The sequence below is a fragment of the Phalacrocorax carbo genome, chromosome 7 (assembly GCF_963921805.1).
Source record: "Phalacrocorax carbo chromosome 7, bPhaCar2.1, whole genome shotgun sequence".
NCBI lineage: Eukaryota > Metazoa > Chordata > Aves > Suliformes > Phalacrocoracidae > Phalacrocorax > Phalacrocorax carbo.
Window position 1 is genome coordinate 5,115,810 of NC_087519.1, and position 21,622 is coordinate 5,137,431.

Consider the following 21,622-nt stretch of genomic DNA (forward strand, 5'->3'; position numbering starts at 1 on the left):
CGCTTCTGTGTTCCATTTTTTGGCAAGTGTTGACAACCAGGAGGTGTATCTGAGGTGTGGTCCTTTTGGTGCGTGCATTCTATATATATGAGGTGCAACCAGGTGGTGGGTGTGTAGAACACGCCACTGTGGGCTTCCTGTGGTGTACAGTTCTGTTGGGAACGTAATGTTAGCCATAACCACATGGAGTTGGATTGTACAAAACCTGTGGCAATAAGGCAAACCTGCTTTAAATTGCAAAATAATACAAGAAACAAATTATTTGTTTAGATTTTTGGCAGGCAGGCTTTCTTAATTACCAAGATGCTTTTCATACACCTGTTCCGAGTGATATTTGATAAAGATAACATCCTGGTGAAACGGTGATGCTGGTCCTGACAATGGGAGTCATTTATATTTTGGAAGAACACCATCGTAGTGTCCACAGAGACCCTCTCAAGAACTTCTGTATTTAGTTGTAGAGCAGATGTATCCACAGAAAACTGGAACTCCATCTTCTATTCCTTTTTGGTTTTCAAATTGCTGGACTTTGAAGCACTTGAAGTAAAGAGCAGCGTGTGCCTATTCTGAACATAAGTATAAGCAATTGCAAAGTGAACAAAAGGTGGAAGAAAGATGAATATGCAAGTGAATATTGTGCACTGAGGAATGTAAGCCCTTAAGCATAACTTGTGAAAACAAACCCAAGACAGACACTGTTCTGTACAAAATTAATACTTTTCACTGTCTGTTTTCTTGTTCCACTCATCTGCAGTCAGTGTTTCTGAGTACATTTTTCCACACCAGGCAAGAAAATGAGTACTTTGATTTCTTCCCTGTATGGAAATAGACTTGAGTGAGCTTTGAATGTTTCTTTGTTAATGGAGGTTTTATAGAAACCCTGATACAATTGTTTTCTTGTTGGTTGCAGCAGCGAACTATGGAAACTTCCTGCACTTGATAATTGTGCTCCCTATTGCTTTCCTGCTCATCGTTGGGGGATTACTGATAATGCTGTACGTCTTTAACAAAAAGAGGTGAGCTGTGAGCTGTATATGCTTTGGTTAAAACTGCAAGAGGGAAATACTTATTTTCAAATCTGTGCCCATGGAGCAAGTTAGAAATTAAAAAGGGAAGCAGCATTTAGAGGACTCGAGAAGCTGAGGTAGATTGTCTTGTTGGTGTGTAAAAGGAGGTCGTGTAGAGTTACTAGCAGGCATCTGGCTGCTGCTTGAGATATGAAGAGGCTTTTTATTACAGTATCATGTTTGAGAGGGAAGAGGAAGGGTTGTCAGGAACATATCCACTGGGACAGTGATGGCAGACACTGAACCTGTATAATCAGCAGCTTTGACTGAAATATGGGTCAATATAAATATGAAAACTTAGATCAATTTAGGTTAATTTGATTTCTTGCAAGTTCTAGAGGTTTTTTGAAGTCTCTGCATCCACTTAAAAATTACATCCTAGACAGAGCAGTCCAGGGGACTGTTCTGGTTTTTTTCCCCTCATTTTTGTTTTTGATAACTAGTGATTTTTAAAAATTTATTTAATTGAAATACATAATGAGAACTTAATAGAAGACAGTGCAAATGTTCAGCCTTGCAACTCTCTTGATATGGGAGTTTTTTATTACAGTTATATAAACTATGCTCATTGAGTATCCCATTATTTCCAGCTCGAATTCATTTGTGTGCAGATAGTAGTACCAGTTGTTCTCAGGTACTCCAGAAAGCGCTTTGTGTCTAGTGAAGTCCAATACCTGCTTGGCCTTCCCTTGGGCTCTGCTGGGTGAAATGCCTGATAAATCATTCTTCTTTAAACTGTCGTTATAGCCCACAAGAATGTTTTGTCTTTGATTTTCGGAGGTCTGATTGATAATTTTATTTCTACGGCCTGACTCCTGCAAGAGCTCTCACAGTGCTGAATAAATATATCTTGTTCTGAAAGATCACCCCAGTAGAACTGGGGGTGGTGGTGTGTGTGTTCTTAAAATAAGCTAAACACTTATAAAATAGTTGAATGGAATTCCCCATAAAAACAATCTTGTCCTTCACTAGATCACTTCTGTCCCACAGTGGAGCAGGTGATGTTAAAGTCTGTTCTCAGCCACCGGTCTCCTGGGTGTGTTACCATACAGCTGCCTTTCTTAAAGGAAGTTTACCCAGCAGCTGAAAGTACTTTGTGTTTACGCTTTTCTGGTGCTGATTTGCTATAGAGAAGACTACAGGTTTCTTGGGAAAGCAGTTCAGGGCAGTTTTCCCATTGATTATATGAGGTAGAATAAGAACTTGGGTTTGTCCCCTTTGTCTGAAAAGCTCTTCACATACAGTAAATAATATTCTGTGGTTGAGCAAACGGTGGAAAAGCTGTAGAAGAGGTGGTCTGAAATTTACTTAGGTTTAAAAATTAAAAAAGAAAAAAACTGTTTCAACAGGAACAGTGACAGGCTGGGCAATGGAGTACTTTATGCTTCAGTGAACCCCGAGTACTTCAGTGCTTCAGATGGTAAGTGTGGCCTTTTCACTTCTGATGTTTTTACTTTCATATATTCCACTCCTGTCTGACTGAAAACTTTAAAAGGGATGTGGTAAAACCGTTTTCTCTCTTCATTTTATTAGCACAGCCATAGAATGCGTCATTGATAATACGTAAATGTGACCTGTCTGTTGAAACTGGAGAGTTTTTAAATTTTTTCCTGTAGTTTATTCAACTGAGGGAAATTTGGAGGCATTAGTTTCACTTTCAGACTATCATCTACTCATCCAGTGATGTTTTCACTGGAATGAAAGAAGAATTCATGAATTCATCATCTTTCATGTTTGCCCTTTTAAGCCCTATTCTGACCTATCAGAACAAACCCACTGCTTGTTTCTATGTACTTCTCACAAGGAAAATAGTAACATGTAACAAAAACCCAATACTGTTTCCTCATTTCCTATCCCAATGAAACTCTCTAACAACTCCGATCGAGTGCACCCTCAGTAAGTTTGCAGACAACACCAAGTTGGGTGGGAGTGTTGATCTGCTTGAGCATAGGAAGGCTCTGCAGAAAGACCTGGACAGGCTGGATTGATGGGCTGAGGCCAATTGTATGAGGTTAACAAGGCCAAGTGTCGGGTCCTGCCCTTGGGCCACAACAACCCCAGGCAACACTGCAGGCCTGGGGCAGAGGGGCTGGAAAGTGCCCGGCGGAGAAGGCCCTGGGGGTGCTGGCTGACAGCCGGCTGGGCATGAGCCAGCAGTGCCCAGGTGGCCAAGGAGGCCACCAGCCCCCGGGCTTGTGTCAGCACTGGTGTGGCCAGCAGGAGCCGGGCAGGGATGGTGCTGGGCACTGGTGAGGCCGCACCTCAAATATTGTGTTCAGTTTTGGCCCCCTCAGGACAAGAAGGCCCTTGAGGTACTGGAGTGTGTCCAGAGAAGGGCAATGGAGCTGGGGAAGGGTCTGGAGAGCAGGTCTGATGAGGAGCAGCTGAGGGAACTGGGGTTGTTTAGCCTGGAGAAGAGGAGGCTGAGGGGAGGCCTTATCGCGCTCTGCAACAACCTGAAAGACGGTTGTAGTGAGGTGCGTGTTGGTCTCTTCTCCCAGGTCACTAGCGATAGAGGAAACAGCTTCAAGCTGCGTCAGGGGAGGTTTAGATTGGATATTAGGAAAAATTTCTGTACTGCAAGTGTGGTCAGCGATTGGAACAGGCTGCCCAGAGAGGTGGTAGAGTCGCCACCCCTGGAGGTATTTAGAAGACAGGTAGATGTGGCACTTCAGGGCGTGGTTTGGGAGACATGGTAGTGTTGGGTTGACGGTTGGACTTGATGATCCTAGAGGTCTTTTCCAACCTTAATGATTCTGTGATTCTGTGAACTTTTCACAGTTAGAGAAAAAGAAAAGCAATACTGGGGGCTTCCAGACATATCACATGCAGAAATTTCATGTTAAAATGAGTACGGGTGTTTAATCCATATTTGTTTCTCTTAATATCTGGAGTGTAGATAAGCCTGTTCTTCTCTAGCTGCCAAAACAGTTTTTTAAAGCTAGTTTCAAATTGATCTAATTTATATGTGACTGATGTATATATTTGGTGCTGACAGTATTTAGAGGTATTAGACTGTGGCAGCTGGTATGTTTGTGTTGAGTGCTATGCTAACAGTGAACCAATTGTAGTTCTAAAGTTAGGTGTGGAGTTTTGGGGGCATCTTTAATTTGTTACAATTTTCTGTGGGAGGCACAATGTGGATAGTGCTCAAGTCTTCAAAACTATCCAGGAAATTAAAAAGAATCTTTCAGACAAAATTGCTGTTCCTAGAGCAGTGTGCTTTTTTTGGTTTTGCTTTCTGTATGCCTGTATTATTTTCCTGTACTACACTATCACAGGAGGTTGTGCCAGCTAGTGGTGTGGATGAACTTTTTGCCAGTTCTTGTGTTGGCTGTCCCTGAGCAGCAGCAGGAGCTGACTGAGCCTGGCAGTCCAGGGATCCTCACCTCTGCATCTCTAGAAAGCTCACGTGCTTGGATTGCTGTGGAATGGAGAACCCTGGAAATCCAGCTTTCTGGCTAAACTAATTGCTTTACAAAATTATAAAATACAAAAAGCAGCTAGGTTCCCACTACTTGCCAGATAATTTATTTCCCACATGCACACACATAGAGGTGTGGTTGCCTTTGATGAGCACGTGCCCGTACTGTATGGATTATGTATGTATGGAGCTCTCCAAGTGCAGGAGGAAATCGGAACATCAGATACTTCCTTGAGGCATCAGTTCTTCTGTTTATGGTTTAGTGTGGTGCTACTGCTGTTGAATTTGTGTGGGAATAGTTTTTCCAAAAGCCCCCAGGAGGCTAATGGGTTTAGCCGGAGTGGCAGTGGACATCTTTACTCTTAGGTTTTTTATAGCAGCACCATTAGGGTTAAAGGTCTGTCAGTGTTCATGCTATAATCCTCTATTTTTGCATCCTGTCATTTCACCCATTCAGAGCATGTGACACAACTGTCCCCTCCTTTGGTGACTGATAGGCAGCAGCATCAGTGACTACTCAGATGTCTTCTTGCCTGAGGCAGTCCTCCCTCCTGGCAGTCACCTTCTGAGATCTCTCCTCTGCCTCAGATCAAAGACTTGCAGCAGCAGCAAGTTCTGCCTTTACTGGTGCAACAGTGTGTGTGCAAGTGATCAGAATAGTTTCATGCAAAGAGCCTACTAGATCAGAGAGTCTGTTTCCCTCTAGTCATAAAATCAATCTGTTAATAGAGAATACAGTAGACACTAAACTGATACAGATGATGAAGCATGTTTGATGCTGTCTGGAAGAATAAGAACACCTAGGATCCCAAGAAAACCTCAGGCCTAAAGTATTGATTCAAGCCTCTTCCCACCCTGGTTTTGTGCTTTGAAGTTCCTTATTTTTGTCCCATTATGTCAGTACCGTAGCACAGCCCTTTCAAGTCCATCTACATATTTCTTTAAGATTTACTTGTATGCCAAGCATCTACCTATCTCTGTATGGGAAAGACCAGGACTATTTGCATACACCGTGCAAGGTGTCAGCATTGTGTCTAGTGTTGTTTACAGTAAAACTGGACAGTTGGTATTGTAAAGCAGTGCATGATAGCACCACTTGCAGAAGTGGAACATCATGACCTGTTCTTTTCTCTCCTTAGTTTATGTTCCAGACGAATGGGAAGTGCCCCGTGAGAAGATCACCATGTGTCGGGAACTTGGGCAAGGCTCCTTTGGAATGGTGTATGAGGGAATAGCCAAGGGAGTGGTGAAGGATGAGCCAGAGACCAGGGTGGCCATCAAGACTGTCAATGAGTCTGCAAGCATGCGTGAGAGGATAGAGTTCTTAAATGAGGCCTCAGTGATGAAGGAGTTCAATTGTCACCATGTTGTAAGTAATGAAAATGTAACGAGGCTGTGATTCATACAGCTGTGGTGCGTGCTGTCATGAGGGTGTTCAGGGCATGTCTTCGCTGACTGAAGCAGGAACTTGGGATTTTAGCTTTGACTCTGCACAGCTTTATAATGTTGTTGTTAAACAGCAGTCAGAGAGTGGCGCCAAATCTGCTTTCAGACCTTTCCCACAGGCTCACAGGTGTTTGGGGCTACATATCAACATGAATAAATGATTGCTACAGTTCAGTTAGCTGTATTTGTAACTGAACATTTGTTTTTCCTCTTCCAGGTTCGGCTGCTTGGTGTTGTTTCTCAGGGCCAGCCTACGCTGGTTATCATGGAGCTGATGACACGTGGGGACCTCAAAAGTTACCTGAGATCATTGAGGCCAGACACAGAGGTGAGTCATGAGTTGCTGGATGTTTTTTTATTTCTTCAGTTAGAATCACCTTGAATGAAACAGTGTCACGTTGGAAGCTGCAGGCAATTAGCCTTTCTTGCCCTCCTCCTTAAGTTCTAAGAACAAAACATGAGCTGCTCTGTGATCTGCAACACCTCGTTTCATGAGGTGGCTATTGCAAATAGCCCAGTGTACTGCATGGAATAGGTCCCTTCTTGTGTTACTGAGTCCTGTTTTTCAGATTTAAATCTCTCGTCTCATCTAATTTCTCATCAAAATGTTAACCAAAAAAATTGGCTAGTTGAAGCATGCGTGCTAGCATAATTGTTTCATGTTGTATAACCTGCCTGTTGCCTCTGCTGGAAAGTAAAAAATCTAATCTTAACTAATAATATGTAGGCCTTTAGTCTAACAGCTAAAATTGCCACCTGTAATACAGAGTCTGAAGGATAAAGATGACACTTGGGTCACTTGCACTGACATCATAGTAGACTATGTAGAAAATGAGCTCAGCAGCCTTTCCCCCTGATCCAGAAATTCTGATGTGAATAACTTAAAGGAACAGAACGTGAGCACAATATGTGCACAAGAGAATGAAGATGGTATAAATGGAGGGCATTGCATGTAGCAAGAGCAGGTGGCTTAAGTGACTGGATACAGAAAACAATCATACTGAATACAGCATTCAGAAAATACCAGTAGGACTATGGACTAAGGGTTTGGCTAGCATTCATGATTGATAATGTTTCAGGTTATATTCAATATTTTTGGCTGAATTCAGCAAACTTCATAAACAGGGACAGTGACGTTATATAGAAATTACCAAATTTATGAGCTTTGTACCTGGCTTTTCTGTCTTGTATGCTGCTGCTCTCCAAAGCAGTCTGTGATAGGCCGGTGCCTAAATTCCCTGTCTTCCTTGATGTGCAATGTAGAGTTGAGTGAAGTCTTCTGAAGACCTGTATGAGGAGGAAGGCAGGATACTTCAATAAGGCATGGGTGGAGGGCTTGCCCGATCACTGGCTTTACCAGTAATTTAACCACACAGCTGTCATACCTACCTCTTCCTCCTGGGGTTTCAACTCACATTGGTCCTTCTGGGCTTTCTTGGTTATATCTTCTTGACTCCCATAGTGTATGTTGCATTTGGCTCTTGGGAGCCTGGAAGGAGTGGGTATGGCTCATCTCAACACAAAGCAGCGCCATTTGAAAGTGATGATGGACTGGGCATGAACACTTTCCGCAGGAGGTGCACAAGGGACTGTTTGTCTGGATGGGGATGTGATAAAGCTCAGTGATGCGATCTGTGCGCTTTAGGATCTTAGTCATTAGTAGAATTCAGTATGTGAGGCTCTGGTGTTGGTTATTCTATCAGTGATGATTATCCAAGGGGTGTAAAGCTTAGGCAAATTCATACTGGTAAGGGCTGATGGGACTTAACTAATTGCATATAAATACCTGAACACCTTCATCTGTGAGATTGAGAATGGCAGAAGCTGTATATCCCTGGATGTTAAGGAGTGAGTTTGCTTCAGAAGAAATTGTCCCGTGAGCTGTTGTCCTATTTACAAATAGAGGTAATTCAGGAAACACCTGGTTATGGAGAACTGAGGACAGGAACTGAAATCATTTAACATCATCTGGTTGGTTGTGAAGATAGTAAACCAGTAGAAATCTCTAAAATAAGCCCTCTGCTTTGTATCTCAGAACTTCTGTGGCAGGAGGACAGACTTTTAAACTCCATAGGTGTAAGATAGCTTCCTTATACCCAAAAGTCTTTCTGGCTTATATTCCATAAAATAGAACGGCCTAAAAGAGCTGCGTGGGAGTTCTGTTTGTAACCCAGATTGGTATGGCCAGTTTGGCTGCTAAGCAGATGCTATGGTGTACGTAATCATGAGTTTCTGTTTAGCCTGGATCACATCAGCCTAGGTTGCGTTAATGTGATTTTTATTTAACAAAAAAAACCAAACAAACAAAAAAACACCCCAAAGTGTGTTACAGTTTGATGTAGAAAAGGTTACTTCCCCCCCTTACCCGTTTTATCATCTTAATCTTGCTCAGAATAACCCTGGCCAGGCACCTCCAACTCTGAAGAAGATGATTCAGATGGCAGGAGAGATTGCTGATGGGATGGCGTACCTCAACGCCAACAAATTTGTTCACAGAGATCTTGCTGCAAGAAACTGCATGGTGGCAGAAGACTTCACAGTGAAAATTGGAGGTATGTGTTTTTGACTTTGACAAAAACTAAAAACATCATCCTGAAAATTCAACATCTTAGACGGCATTTTAATTTTTTTTAAAGCTGTTTGAAAGACCTTTTAAAACTTAGCCCTACTTTAAACTTCTGCAGGATGAAGTATGTCCCTTATGAAGGCTTGCTGTGATTTAAGACCTGTGAGCAGTCAACATTGAGTTGAAGCTCTTGGAATACCTCAAATTGCTGTTGTTCCAGTGAGGAAATAGTATAGTGTGTGGGTTTAAGAAGAGCTAGTGGAGCAGTGATTTGAGGTGCAGATGCTGCAGACATCTGGGTGGATGGCGTAGTTAACCACTGGTGTGTCATTTGCTTTTCTGTTAATGCGCAAAAATAATTCCACCTCCTGTTTATTGATTCAAGAATAAGAATTTTAGGATTATATTAAAGCATATCTGATTTGGAAATGGAATGTAAGGCTTGACTTCAGCTGGATGCTTTCCAGTCTGAATTGGAGTTCTGCTTTCCAGACAACAGAATGGTTTTTCCTCTGCTCTGCTGTTCAAACACTGCTTTTTTTTTTCCCTTCACCATCCCTCCAAAATAGTGTCAGATGAGTTTTTTCAGACTTCTCTCCAGAGGGGCTGATTTTAAGCTTTTGGCTGTTTTTGAGTTGTGCACATTAAAATAACATGTATAGCAACAGCCTTCTGCTGTAGGAAACTAATTCTTCTTCTCTGAGCTTAACTCAGCTATTTTGATAATTTGTGTAAGTAATCCTGTCATTTGGGAGAAAGAAAAAATGATTTCATTTTGAGTCAGTTAATTAGGAAATGAGATCTTTGGGGGATTTTGTGCATTTTCTGCAGGTTCAGGGGAAGTCAGCCTGAATCCTTCCCATTCCAGTTTTCTCACTCCTCCTCCCCCCACCAGCATATTTTACAATTCTCTTAAGATGGTGCATTTCTTCCCTTTAACGTGGTACATGGTTACCCCAAAAGCATCTTGTGAAATACGCTGCACTGCTCTCAGTACTGAAAATCCCTTCATGCAGAAACAGTTTAGGAGCATCTTGACTGGAACACGCCAACTCAGACTGTTTAGATCTCAGAGGAGGAGCTTTATGCTACACTGTCCCATACTTGTTGCATATCTGTTTCTTATTTGCATTACATTTTAAAAGAATTTTCTATTCAGCCAGGATAAAGTCATTCTGGTGTGTGGGAGTGATGGCATAGCTGCACAGATGGGCTTTTTAGTCATAATCACTGAGGGTACCAGTGTCCTTAGCAGACAAGGAATGAGAAGGATCAGTGATCGGTCACTCATCTGAGCCTGGTAATAATGACATCCATAGACAGGTTATAACAACTGTGAGATCCGGAGGAATAATGTCCTTTTTTTTTGCTCCACTTTTCCCAGAAAAAACGGGGCAACTACAGGTCTGTATTGGCAAAATGGATTTTGCCCTAGGTCTGCTGTGTTAGCAGACAGCATTTAATATTAGTAAGAGATTTGATGCCACCTGAGTTATTAACTTTTTTGGTTAGTGTCTGAAAACGTAGTTACTGGTTTAAACAGGCTACTCCAAGACCCAGCAGTTTTGTGTGCATAAACCTGATTGTACAGAAAAAAAATTCTGAAGTAAGTCTGAGTTAGTCAGGAGGTGATCATTGTTAGATCCGAGTTTTGCAAATATTTACGTATTTACAGCTAAGGATATGCGTAAAACCCAAAGTATGTCTTTAATATTGGTCTGTGTTAGTCATAAACAAATAGCCTAATCCTCTGTAGCATTTGAGATGGAATATTATACAGGAGCTGGAAATTACCCTTGAAAAGAGGGGAAAAAAAACGAGAGAGAAGCATTTCCCTCAACATGTGAGATTTTTAAATTAAAGACAATAGTTTTAAGTACTAAAGGAGCTCTTTATACTCTTTAAAAAGAAAAGCATTGAATTTAGAGAACAGATTAATGAATTGTATGACCTTCAGAAGATTTAGCTTACTGCAAGGCTTGAGCATAAATCCTGCAACTTTTCATGTTCATATATTTAAACCATTCAGACTTCTCACCCACTGAAGTCAATGGTAAAAATGTCTGTTGGCTTTGTTGGGAGGGAAGCTAACCAGCCCGAAGGCAGCAGGTAAAGCGCCTGCAAAGTGTCGTGCTAACAGATCGCAGATTCTTTGCACCAAGCTGTGATTCTCTGCTGGCTGCAATGGCTTGTAGTAAGGGGAAACGTTCATCATTATATCATGCAAACTCAAAACATCATTTATACCTTCTAGATTTTGGCATGACAAGAGATATCTACGAGACAGATTATTATCGTAAAGGAGGGAAAGGTTTGCTGCCTGTCCGCTGGATGTCCCCAGAATCACTGAAAGATGGAGTCTTCACAACGCACTCCGATGTCTGGTAACAAAAAGAAAGGGCTCTGAAAAACTGGTTTAGCCCCTCTTCTTTCTAGCCTCTTTTCTTGTTTGAGTAGACTTAATTAAGTATAGTGCTTCTCCTGTCTCTTCCAAGGTAACTCTCTTTTTCCACTGTGAAGCCTTCTGCTTTGTATTTCATATTTCCATTGCAAAAATCAAGAACTCATGAGGTTAAAATCTGCTCTCAGAGCAAAACTAAATGGATTTCCAAAACTGGAGGTGGTGGCATGTTTCCTGCGGTGGGTTGTAAAATCAGTTTTGCAGTGAAAAACATTGCCTTCACCTGGAAGAGCAAGTTGTCATTTTTCAAATTGCCCTCCTTCAAGAAAAGCATTAAAAGTTGCCAAGAATATAGAAAGGTTCATAGCCCTGACCTGCTTTTCTATCAAAACCTTCTGTGTAAATAACTCTGCTTTCCCGCAGACGGTTTGTGTACACTAGCAGGTTTTTTTCTTGGGAGTTCTCCCTTGTGTATATCCTTCTCCATTTGGAGCTTTGTTTGCTTGTTTTATATACCGCAAGCTGCAGAAATAGGTTTTTCTTTAAAAGCCCATTGCCTAGTTGGTGTATCTGTGAAGTTATTAATAGAGGCATTCAGGAAATTTCAAAATATACTTCTTAGAAGAAATAATACTCTGGAACAATTCCCCACACACCCCCACCCCCACCCCCAAACTTTTGCAGATAGATAGGGAGGACTTGGCAGAAGATGAACATGTACTGGCAGAACCTCTACTCTGTCTTTTATGGCTTCTCTGCCTTCCTAACAAGATGTTTTTACTGCTGATGTGTTGCAGAATTGGCAGCTGATTGCCTCCAAATGTCTAGAAGTCAGTAGGAATGGTATTTTAGTAGTAAACTGCATTTTCTTTAAACAGCTTGAGGATTTTGGAGTCAGTGGACTGTAGTCCACAGCACCAGCTTTGAGTGAAAGGTTCATCAGAGGAATTATGTAGCAAGTGAAAAAGCAAAGTACCAGAATGTTGCTTAAAATCTTTTGCATACGGCTAGTAACTTATTTATGAATCCAGTAACCCTCAAACTTGGAAATAGATGAAAATAACCACTTTGACTTGAAGGGGAAGCCCTGTATCAGCCATTTATCCAATGGGACAGCGCAGGCATGCTTTTGGCAGTCCCCCTGCAGTAAAAGAATTCTGGGACTCGTAATGGCTTCACAAAGCAGACAGAAGTTTGGAATATCCCACTAGAAAATCCCCAGATGTAGAACTGAATGAGCCTGGAGCGCAGGGCTGGCAGACCTGCCCATTCTCACCACACAAGAGTAACTTTTAAGCCCAACCATTGTATCGAAAGCAGGCACGGCAGATCAGGCGTTCACAGCGGTGACGTACGGCACTCGTTCCATACACGCCTTCCTTTTAACCTGTGACTGTTCAGTGACGTTATTATTTAAACTTAACTCAAATTCCAAGTGAAACAACCCCACAGATGTGACGTCAAATCAAGTGTCAGCAGTAAATGAGTACTTCAGTTGCTGCAGGAAGTACGTGAGTTTGCCCTTCAACGTTAACAAGATGTGGCATTCGTTGGTCACTGAGTCGAAAGCAGGGTTGAGCAAACAATATAGCAGTTTATCAGCTGGACAGTCTGAGTGAGATATCCTAGCCAGAAGTCACGTCAAGGAAAGTAGCTTACTGATTATGAGGTTGGAAAACTTAGGAGGAGGAGTAAAATCTGTCAGATATTTTACTTGAAAGCATACAGAGGAAAAAAATGCTTTATGGAGAAGAGGTCCACAGCTCTCATCAGTATTTCAGACAGTTGCTCCTTGGGATAGTTTGTCATCTTAATCGTTAGAAGTGCCTCATTCTGAATTTCGGTTCACGTAGGTATCCTGGCATCCTATCATGAGGTACAAAAAACCTGGTTCAACGTGAGGAATACGCTGTTTAGAATGCGGATTCGTTTGTGTTTGCCACATGTATCCGCACCTATAGATTCAGAAATTTCAATCTTAATTCCAAATGTAATGGAGCTTGACTCATCACTGTTGTGGAATAGTGTCTGTTTACTTGGTCTGCTTGTGGCTAGAAGGATCACTCTGCTTTACTTCTCAGCAGCTTTTAGACGAAACACTATGCATTGAAGGTCTCTTCATGTCAGGAAAGATTACCTGATTCCTTGTATTGGTTCAGGTTTTGAAGTTGCTTTATGTAAACTGTGTAGCTTAGCTGTTTTGGGGGACATTTATTTTCATCAAATGGTAAAAAACGTTGAGATTGTTTTTCCAGCCTTTTTGGTAGGGTGTTGTGACATCTGGTTCCATGTTCTTCGAGATAAGTTTTAGAAGCCAAAACGTCAAAACGACAAAACTGTGTGAGTGGTCAGAGTCAAAGATTTATAAGCTGAAAGGTGAAATGGCAAACTGCAAAAAGAGTGTCTGGAGGTTTTGACGGGTGGAGCTTTATTTTAGCAATTCATTCTTCTATTGCTTTTCAGGCTGAAGAATGAGGTAATTAGACAAGACTGTTTTTGTTGTAGTTAGGGGAGGCAAACATCTTAAAATTAATGTAATACTGTTCAGGGTGAGGGTGTATTTCTATAAATAAGTCTTCGGTATCTTGGATTTTTTCAGAGCTGGTAGTTGCCTTGAAGGAGCAACATAAGTTTATTTGTTATGATAATATGACTAGTAGGTGCGGAAGACTTGTTCTTATTATTCCTGCAGTGATCAAAGTAGCTTCAAAGGCACCAAAATGTTGAGCTGACCCTCTGTCCCTGCCTCCCCTGAAAGGCAAACAATTGCAGGTCTGTTTGTGGCTTCTGGCTCCAGATGCAAAACATTTCAGATACAGTGGATAACTGAAAGATAAAACCACTCTACCATAACCACCTAATAATACAGGCTCCTGTTTTCACAACAGTACCCTATTGAAACTACGCTTTTTCTCTCTAAGCTTGACTCAGCATTTTAGCCACGGAAGACAAGACAGCATCTAGGTTTCCTTTGCACAGGAGCTCTAAAAGTAGAGGACTCTTCAGTGCATGGCAGACCATTTGAGCCATGTCTGCTCAATAAACTAATTTTAAATGGGGATATTTTTAGAAAGTGTCGATACTTACGTCCAAACTACCCAATTACATAACTATGCTTATCTTTCTTCACCAGTAATCAATTCCTATTATTAGACAGACTTCTTTTTTTCACTCCTGCTGTCCTTTGTAGTTAGTTGTAAGGAGCCAGAAGCTCTGTTCCAAGTACATAGTTACATACATGTTGCAAAAGGGGTAACCGAGTTTCTCCTTGGGGCTTAAATGTTTTGCTGCTGAAGCAGCAAATTAGGGTCTTGGTACAAGAAGCTGGAGAACATTCACATTTCTTCCATGTCTTTTTCAAAAATTGGCCTTGTTGCTTGCTTGTCGGATGCCTTGATCCTTCCTTTGCACCCTTGACTTAGAATGTGGAAGAAACCAAAGCAGAGGGATAAATGGAAAGTATTACCCAAGAAGTGGTTTTGTGCCTGGGGAATAGAGGCTGGTTTGTTTGCTTGCTTTTAGTGGTAACGCAGATGAGGTGCACAGGTGTGGTGGCGTGCGTTTGCTGTCTGGCTCTCGGCCTGCTAGAGCGGTAAGGGAAAAATGCAGCTTTTAAATCGGATTTGTGTGACTCAAGTATTTCTGATGAAAAGCAGCTTGCGCTGGAATGAGAGCTTACAGTTCTGCATTATTGCCTTCTCAACTGCTATCGGGAGTACCTGAGGTATGTTACATGAAGATTTTGAGTTTAGTTTTTCAAATGTACGGATAGTTTTTTCTTGCTCTCTCTGTGGCTTGGGAAGGGGGGCTGGAGCTTGTCAAGCTCACCTGAAGTAACTTCTCCACCTGTTAGAAGGTTTCATTCCCTGCACCCAGCCACACACGGATCTTTTTGCAGCCCTTAATGATCAGGTGTTTGTCCAGCCTGAGGTCCTCTGTACAGGAAGCGCAGAGATAGGAATAGAATTTTTTTTTTCCCTTACCTGCATCTTTCCTCTTCCCATCTCCACTGTTTTTTCTACCTTGCAGTTCGCCTGAAGTCTGAACTCAAAGCCACGGGAAAGGGAGGTGAGATGTGAGCTGATTCTACAGGCAAACTCGCAGCTTAAATCTCCTCTGAGTTAGGAGGCTTCTGGTCAATGCAGTGAGCTTGCGGTGGCTTTTTTAGTGATTGACCTGTGCAGAAGCGGTGTAACCAAGTAACGTTGGACCACTGAGTAATTATAATCACGACCAGCTCTGAGCTGTAGATTATGGTGTGGAAAATGGAGGCATGATATTACCAGTCTTTTCTTGCGGAGGCCAGTCTGAAGAGTCGTTCAAAACTGGGAGCCTGTTTCTTACCATTGACTAGAAGTGTTTGAAGTCAGCGGTGTCTTACGCTAGGTGATGTGGCTGTCACCATCGCTGCGTACTTGCTGAGCAATTGGAATTTTTTGGTAAAAGAAAATACCCATGGACACCTACCTGCTCAGCATCGTCTAACACATCCTTGTAAAGATTGCTCGGCTTTCTAAAGTTCTGATTTGTTTTCCAGGTCTTTCGGTGTTGTGCTTTGGGAGATTGCAACGTTAGCAGAGCAGCCGTACCAAGGCATGACCAACGAACAAGTGCTCCGCTTTGTGATGGAAGGGGGTCTGCTGGAAAAACCGGACAATTGTCCTGATATGCTGTAAGTGTCAACAGTTACCGCTGCTCCCAGGGCACGGTTTATTCTTCCCAATCCCTTCAGCGTCCACTTCTGTGCTCTCTACCACAGGAGGGGTTATTAAAGAGTGGTGGTAATGTGAGGTGCTGCTTGAACAGTCTCTGTCGATCTAGTATTTCATAGTAGTTAGACGTACCAGAAAACAACTTTGTGGCCCAAATCTCACTTTGGACTATCTTCTCTAATAAGGAAACAAAACCCGAACTTTGTTCCTAAATAAAATTAGACTCATTAAAAGCTCATAAGTGACATTTGCTACAGCAGAAGACTTTGTGCCTAAATCTTGCCTCTTCTGAACAAATTAATCTTTTGAGGATAAAGAGAAAAAAGGGCATAGGATGAGCTGAAGTGTATTGTGCATAAACTCTGGAATTCAACTTTTTGGTTAAGCATACAGATAAATGAATGTACCGTTCCTTTGTCTGAAGCAGTGTTGGATCTGCTGTTTCAGTCACGGTGCTTCTCGCGTTGAGATAAACAGATTTCCCCTGCTAACAGTTTCCTTTCCTGTAAGCACAGAAAGAAATGCGCAGCAAAATCTTTGCCTACCCCTAGAATCAATACAAAGCCTTGCAGCGGAGGAGGGTGTGCGGTGCAGCAGGCTTCAGTTTTTAGCTGTACATTGTTGAAATACTTCTGCTGGCTTTTGTGTACAGCAGTTTCAGTTGTTCAGACTTTATTACTTTGATATACTTCCCAAACTGGCTTTTGGGAAGGAAATACTGCGTCTTGCAGTTATTGAAATTTGTTGGAGGCCCACAGAAGGGATACAATCACTTAAGGGCCTCAGCTGCTTGGGATTCTTAGGAAAAGAGCTTTTTTGGCTGGAGCGCTGGCTTTGGTTTCAGATGACAGGCAGTGTTGTTTTGTTGTTTGAGGGGGGTGGGTGGTATATGCAGGGGGAGGTGTAGCTGCCATGTGATTCCTCAATTTCACATTCTTTCCCTTCCACGATGCTGTGGAGAATTTCTGGCAGTCAGATGGACTGGAGATTGTTTAACACGGTCAGAGCTGTGTAATGGAGGGGGGGAGTAGGCAGAAATGGGGGAAGAACAGGGTGTGTGAAGGGGTCAGCTCCCAGAATCCATAGGAAAAAAATACTTCTACAGTAAGAACGTGCTCGGCGAGAGATTCAGCGTTAGAAGTTCCCCCTTGACCTGGGGCATGTGTGGTATGAACAGGGGGGCGAGTGGGGAGTCACAGCAAGAAGCTCTCTTTACTGCAGCCCACCCAGCCCATTCTCCTTCCTCCTCAGAGATAATCCTCTGCTTGCTGCATGTTGCTGCTGGATGAATCCACTTTCAGGGTAACTGGCTTGCGAGCTGGGAGAATTTGGTTGACGTCTGGCAGAGCAAATCTTTGCACCAGTGCATAACAGCAAAGGCCTTTTTTGTGCTGATTTTAACAAAGACGCTGTTCACACATTCGTTATGGCCACCAAGATGTTAGTCTGACGTTGCAGAGGTGCAGAATCAAAAAGATTTTCCTTTTAATCTAGCCACTTTTCTCCATCAGAACAAGGAACAGGGCTGAGCTCAGAACTAAGGCACATCCAGTTTCGCGGTGTTTTGTTTTGTTTTCTTTTTTTTGGTGATACAGTTGTGTATAAAACATCCTCATTCTGTCCAAAGTGAAAAAAAAAAAAAACAATTTGAACGTATTGACCTTAAAAGCTTATTGTGACTTGCTTTAGCTTCTTTTCAGCTTGTTTTGTCTTTGTATTAGGACAGACACCCAAGTCTGCTGAAATTCAAGTAGGCTGTTGTAGGAGTAACAGTAGGAAGTGCCAGGAATAATCTTCACCTTTCTTCCGTGCACATGCATTTGGCATTCAAAGAACCTATTTTGTGTTACTATGGTGCTTTTATATAGATAGATAGATAGATGTATGTATGCTTTTGCTTCTTTCCCTGGCTTCCGTCCTGTTAGCCCAAGGTGCTGTGCCACACTCAGTAACCTGACAACTGCTGCCAGTCTTGAACCTCACGCGTGGTGCTGCTGGCAGGCACAGAGACCTGCTCTGTAGGCAGAGTTCCTCTCCCCTCTCCAGCTCTCTGATAACCTGCTTCTCAGTAAGGGACGTAACAAGCAAAATTAGTGAGTGGACAGAAGGGTGCTTGTAGCAGAGTTGCGAAGAGCCGTGAAACTGCCTGTGGCTCCTGCCACGCATCCCCAGCATGTTTCAGGCAACTGCTTTCACAAGTGCTTTATGAAACCCTTTGTAAAATAGGGGTCCTCTTATTGTGTGGAGGTTGCTGAAAGATTCTGTTTAAAGACAGGTTTCTTGCTATGTCTGTGCCAGTGTTTTGTCTGTGATGCTTAATATTAACTCCAGGTGTCCAGAAGGTGAAGTCCACCTGCTGCAGGGAAGTCAGCATACTTCTTGTGCTTGGTACTGCCTGAAAGCAAGCAAGCAGGGGAGCCAGATGCCGCGCTTGTATATATCTCATGTGGTAGGCTACGAATGCAGAGATACTTTTTTCTTTAAATTAGTTTGACTTGGAAACAACTAAAATTATGGGCAGAACACAAATTTACCTTTCTGTAGAGAGAGGGGAGCAGTGTGACATATAAAAACCTCCAGAACAGGTGGAGGAGGTAGACTGCTGCGGGGAAGCGTAGATGAGAATAGAGAGAAGAATCTTGCTGCAACTGTCACCGAATCTACTATTTTTAACCTTGCAGATTATGTGAGTGTTGACACAGCCTCGCACGCTCCAGCCACAGTGCAGTAGTTTTCGTAAGGGCCTCTTGTTGCTCCCCCCTGCACGAATGCTACGTGGTGCAAGCAATCTTGGACGTTCCATCTCTCCCAAGACTGCAATGCCAGCAATGCTTGTTAGCGGCTCTGCTTTGCTAACCCCTGGTAGCAACGAGTCAGTAGCTTTTAGGTGGATCAGGGACCAAGGGCACTTGAAGAACTGGAGAGGTTCTGTTCTGCGGCTTGGTTGTAGCGGATGCTGGTGCAAAGGGGGATTTTACAGCGCGGTCTTGTGGTTCAGAGAGGTGGTAAATCTCTGTGAAAGGGCTAAGCACAAAGGCGACGGTATTTCTAGAGGCTTTTTACTCTTACACAGGGTGAAACAAGACTCAGTTCTGTTTATGCTACACCCTCTTGGCATAGTTTGCATGGTTTTACAGACAGAACCGTGTAATAAGACAGATGGTTCAATAAGATGGTGCCAGGAGAAGATTTGCTGTTTTTCTCCTCTTCCTGAGTAATAAGTTATGTTTTTATGTACTACCATTGTTATGGCAGCGTTCATCAGGTGATGGCTGCGTGGCGAGAAGGTTTGTTACAGCTGAAGCTCTCAGACAGTGTGTTCCCATGGGGCTTTTAAAAGTTGTGGAGGCTGGAATTCCACTCTGTTTTTGAAACAAAATTGCTTCCCCCACATGTATTGTAGATGACTAGACTATTTACGCATTGCTGATTTTCCCTTTGTTCCTGGCGAGCGCTCGGTTAGAATCCAGGGTCTGCCGCGCAGAGGTAATGTCAGCGTGTAGCAGCAGCGGAACAGGAGAGGTCCTTTCACTTTTTCCCACCAAGTCAAGTCCGATGCAAAGCAGAAGCGCACACTCAGATGGAATGCAGCTTCTACAGCAACTTTCCATTTTCTGTTTTTTACTGTCTCCGTGCAAAAAGGAACTCGGTTTCTGCTCAGTTCTTTGAGCAAAAGATGCATGGGAAAGACTCTGGCTATCTCTCTACGTCATGACGATGCCTGCAACTTCCTTGAGCTCGCTTGCCACAAGTCAGAAACATACTTCATAAAACTGCTCAGGTTCTATTAACAGCCTGTAAATTCTTCCGTTGTCTGCTGGAAAGGCTTTTTTGTTTAAGATAATGTAAACAAGGTCTTTGAACCCACAGAGTTTTAAAAAAAATCCTTTTATGGGAACTCTGTAGAGTTTTTAAATCTGGAATGGCTTAAAAGAAACATCACATGTCCTTGTTTGTGCTGATGTCACATGCATTACTCCGCCGCTTGTGGTATCTCCTTAGCATTGCCCTTAGGCCTCAGGGCGAAGCGCCAGCGAATATCCAGTGTTCCTGGCTCCAGCTAATGCTTCTATTCAGGGACGCAGCAGTCAGCTGGAAAGGAAACAGCGATGAAGTAACAGAAATGGATTTTATATATTTATGTCTCAAGCTTTCCTCCCCCTTTGTGGGTGAGGGTATAGTGCCGTTTTATAGTTTGGCTTCACTTTCGCTATGAAAGACTTCTTGAAGACTCAAAAACAAGCAATAGCTTAACAGTGTTTGTGTCTACGTGCCTGGTACAATACAGCATTGAGTACACAGGGAGTTCTCCCAGCACAGACTGGTTTTGCCGGCGTCTTTTTGGGTGTCACAGGGCCGTGCTCAGGTGGCTGACTTTTGTTCATGCGGAATTGCGCCAGCCGAGCTCTAACGCTATTTGTGCCTTTAAACGCACTTCAGTTCTGATTGCTTTTGTTTTGGCTGAAGCCTCTCAGCAGTGTTGGCAACCCAAACACAGCAGCGTTCTGCTTCTTTGCTGGTTCACCTCAGCTGAAAACACAGTGCACCCCATGAGGAGATGCAGCAGTCCTTCCCAAGGAGCGAATTTCTCGAGGAGGAGATGGTTTTGCTTTGGTTTTGGTTCAGGCCAGGGTTCCCAGTCTCTCCAGACCGCGCTGTGGGCAGCGATGCACAGCGAGTGGCTTTGGAGACCGGGGTTGTCCAGCTTGGTGACAGTCCTGTTGAAAGGTTTATTCTAGAGCAGGGACTCTGGAGGCATTAAGAACATTACTCTGTGATGGACTTAGGTGCTCTTCAGAAAAAGGAGTGAGTTTTTGTTCATTTGGTTTTGTTGGGTTTGTTTGGTTTTTTTAAATAATAAAATCATTCCACACACGGACGCAGAGATCTAGTAAACTGCTGCCGGGGCATAAGGCAGTGAGAGCTAAGTAACACATAATGGAATTGCTTGCTTGCTTTGTGAAAGCCAGAGGAAGTTAGGAAAATGGTATTATTGTTTTATAGAATCAAAACTAAAAGTTAGGTGACCTGGCTAACCTTACACGGGAAGGCAGAGGTGGGGAGATGAACCCTGACTGGCCACTGGACCAGGCTGCTGGCCAGGCACAGAAAGGGGGTCTTATGGGGACTGCAGGTGGTCACTGCTGGGAGGTGAGTCAGCTGTGAAGGATCCTCCCGTATGTTATCGTAACGGAGAGATTTTTCATTGGCTTTCTTTTTTAGATCTGTTCTTATTCTAGCCCAGAAAGTGGTATTTTGGCCAGTGGTGACCTCCTACACACAGCATGTTTCTCCGAGTACTGTGTATGCAGAGGATTGGCTTGAAGAATTAATGTTCATCTTCCTTTTCTTATTTAAATGTGTCCTATTATTTGTGCTGTGTTAACAGAAGACACCCAGCTTCCACCTTCACAGAGAGAAGTCCTTTCTTGTGTCGTGTTTAAAGCTCAGGGCGATCTCTCAGGAATATCCAATTTTGCTGTGTCATGAAAAGGCTGTTTTCATTATGTATGTATTACTATTTCATTTTGTGGCTTTGTTTTGCCAGCATGGGACATTGTACAGATCTAATCATGGACGTGCTTAAAACAGATGATCTCACACTCCGTAAAATATTAATGCATCCCTGGCCGTAAATGAAAACAGCATAATTTTAAAACAAAGGATGAGAGAATATCTTTGAGATGTCTTTTGAGGATTACAATTAATTTTAATGTCATTTTCTTCCTTCAGGGGAAAAAAGCAGTGCTTTACTTTGTGTGTGTTTCTTATTTTAAATTTTTCCAAGGCAATATTGATAGGGCGGGGATTGGTTGTTTGGAAAAGATACTCTGAGAGGCACTATCGTGTGTGATGAAGTAAGCACAGGGTATTTGGGAGGAAAAATTGAGAAATAGCAAGTAAGAAGAGAAGTGTGAAATGCTTCTGGACGTCAGGTATCCACAAGGCTGTTTTTTGGGCAAGCATGTGGACAGGAGTGGAGAAGGCTGAGACAGGGGCTATAGA

The 21,622-nt window shown here is 42.8% G+C and overlaps 1 protein-coding gene across 2 annotated transcripts in view; it reads left to right on the plus strand.

Moving 5' to 3' along the window:
* IGF1R (insulin like growth factor 1 receptor) overlaps window positions 1-21,622 on the plus strand; it is a 199,523-nt gene that overhangs the window by 170,044 nt on the left and 7,857 nt on the right. The window contains exons 14-20 of one of the 2 annotated variants that reach the window (XM_064456157.1): window positions 914-1,016; window positions 2,417-2,487; window positions 5,631-5,860; window positions 6,155-6,265; window positions 8,330-8,489; window positions 10,758-10,887; window positions 15,442-15,576. In XM_064456157.1, coding sequence (XP_064312227.1) covers window positions 914-1,016; window positions 2,417-2,487; window positions 5,631-5,860; window positions 6,155-6,265; window positions 8,330-8,489; window positions 10,758-10,887; window positions 15,442-15,576 — 940 coding nt within the window. Of the gene's footprint in view, window positions 1-910; window positions 1,017-2,416; window positions 2,488-5,630; window positions 5,861-6,154; window positions 6,266-8,329; window positions 8,490-10,757; window positions 10,888-15,441; window positions 15,577-21,622 lie in introns of both variants that reach the window. The other variant, XM_064456156.1, reaches the window with a different exon arrangement.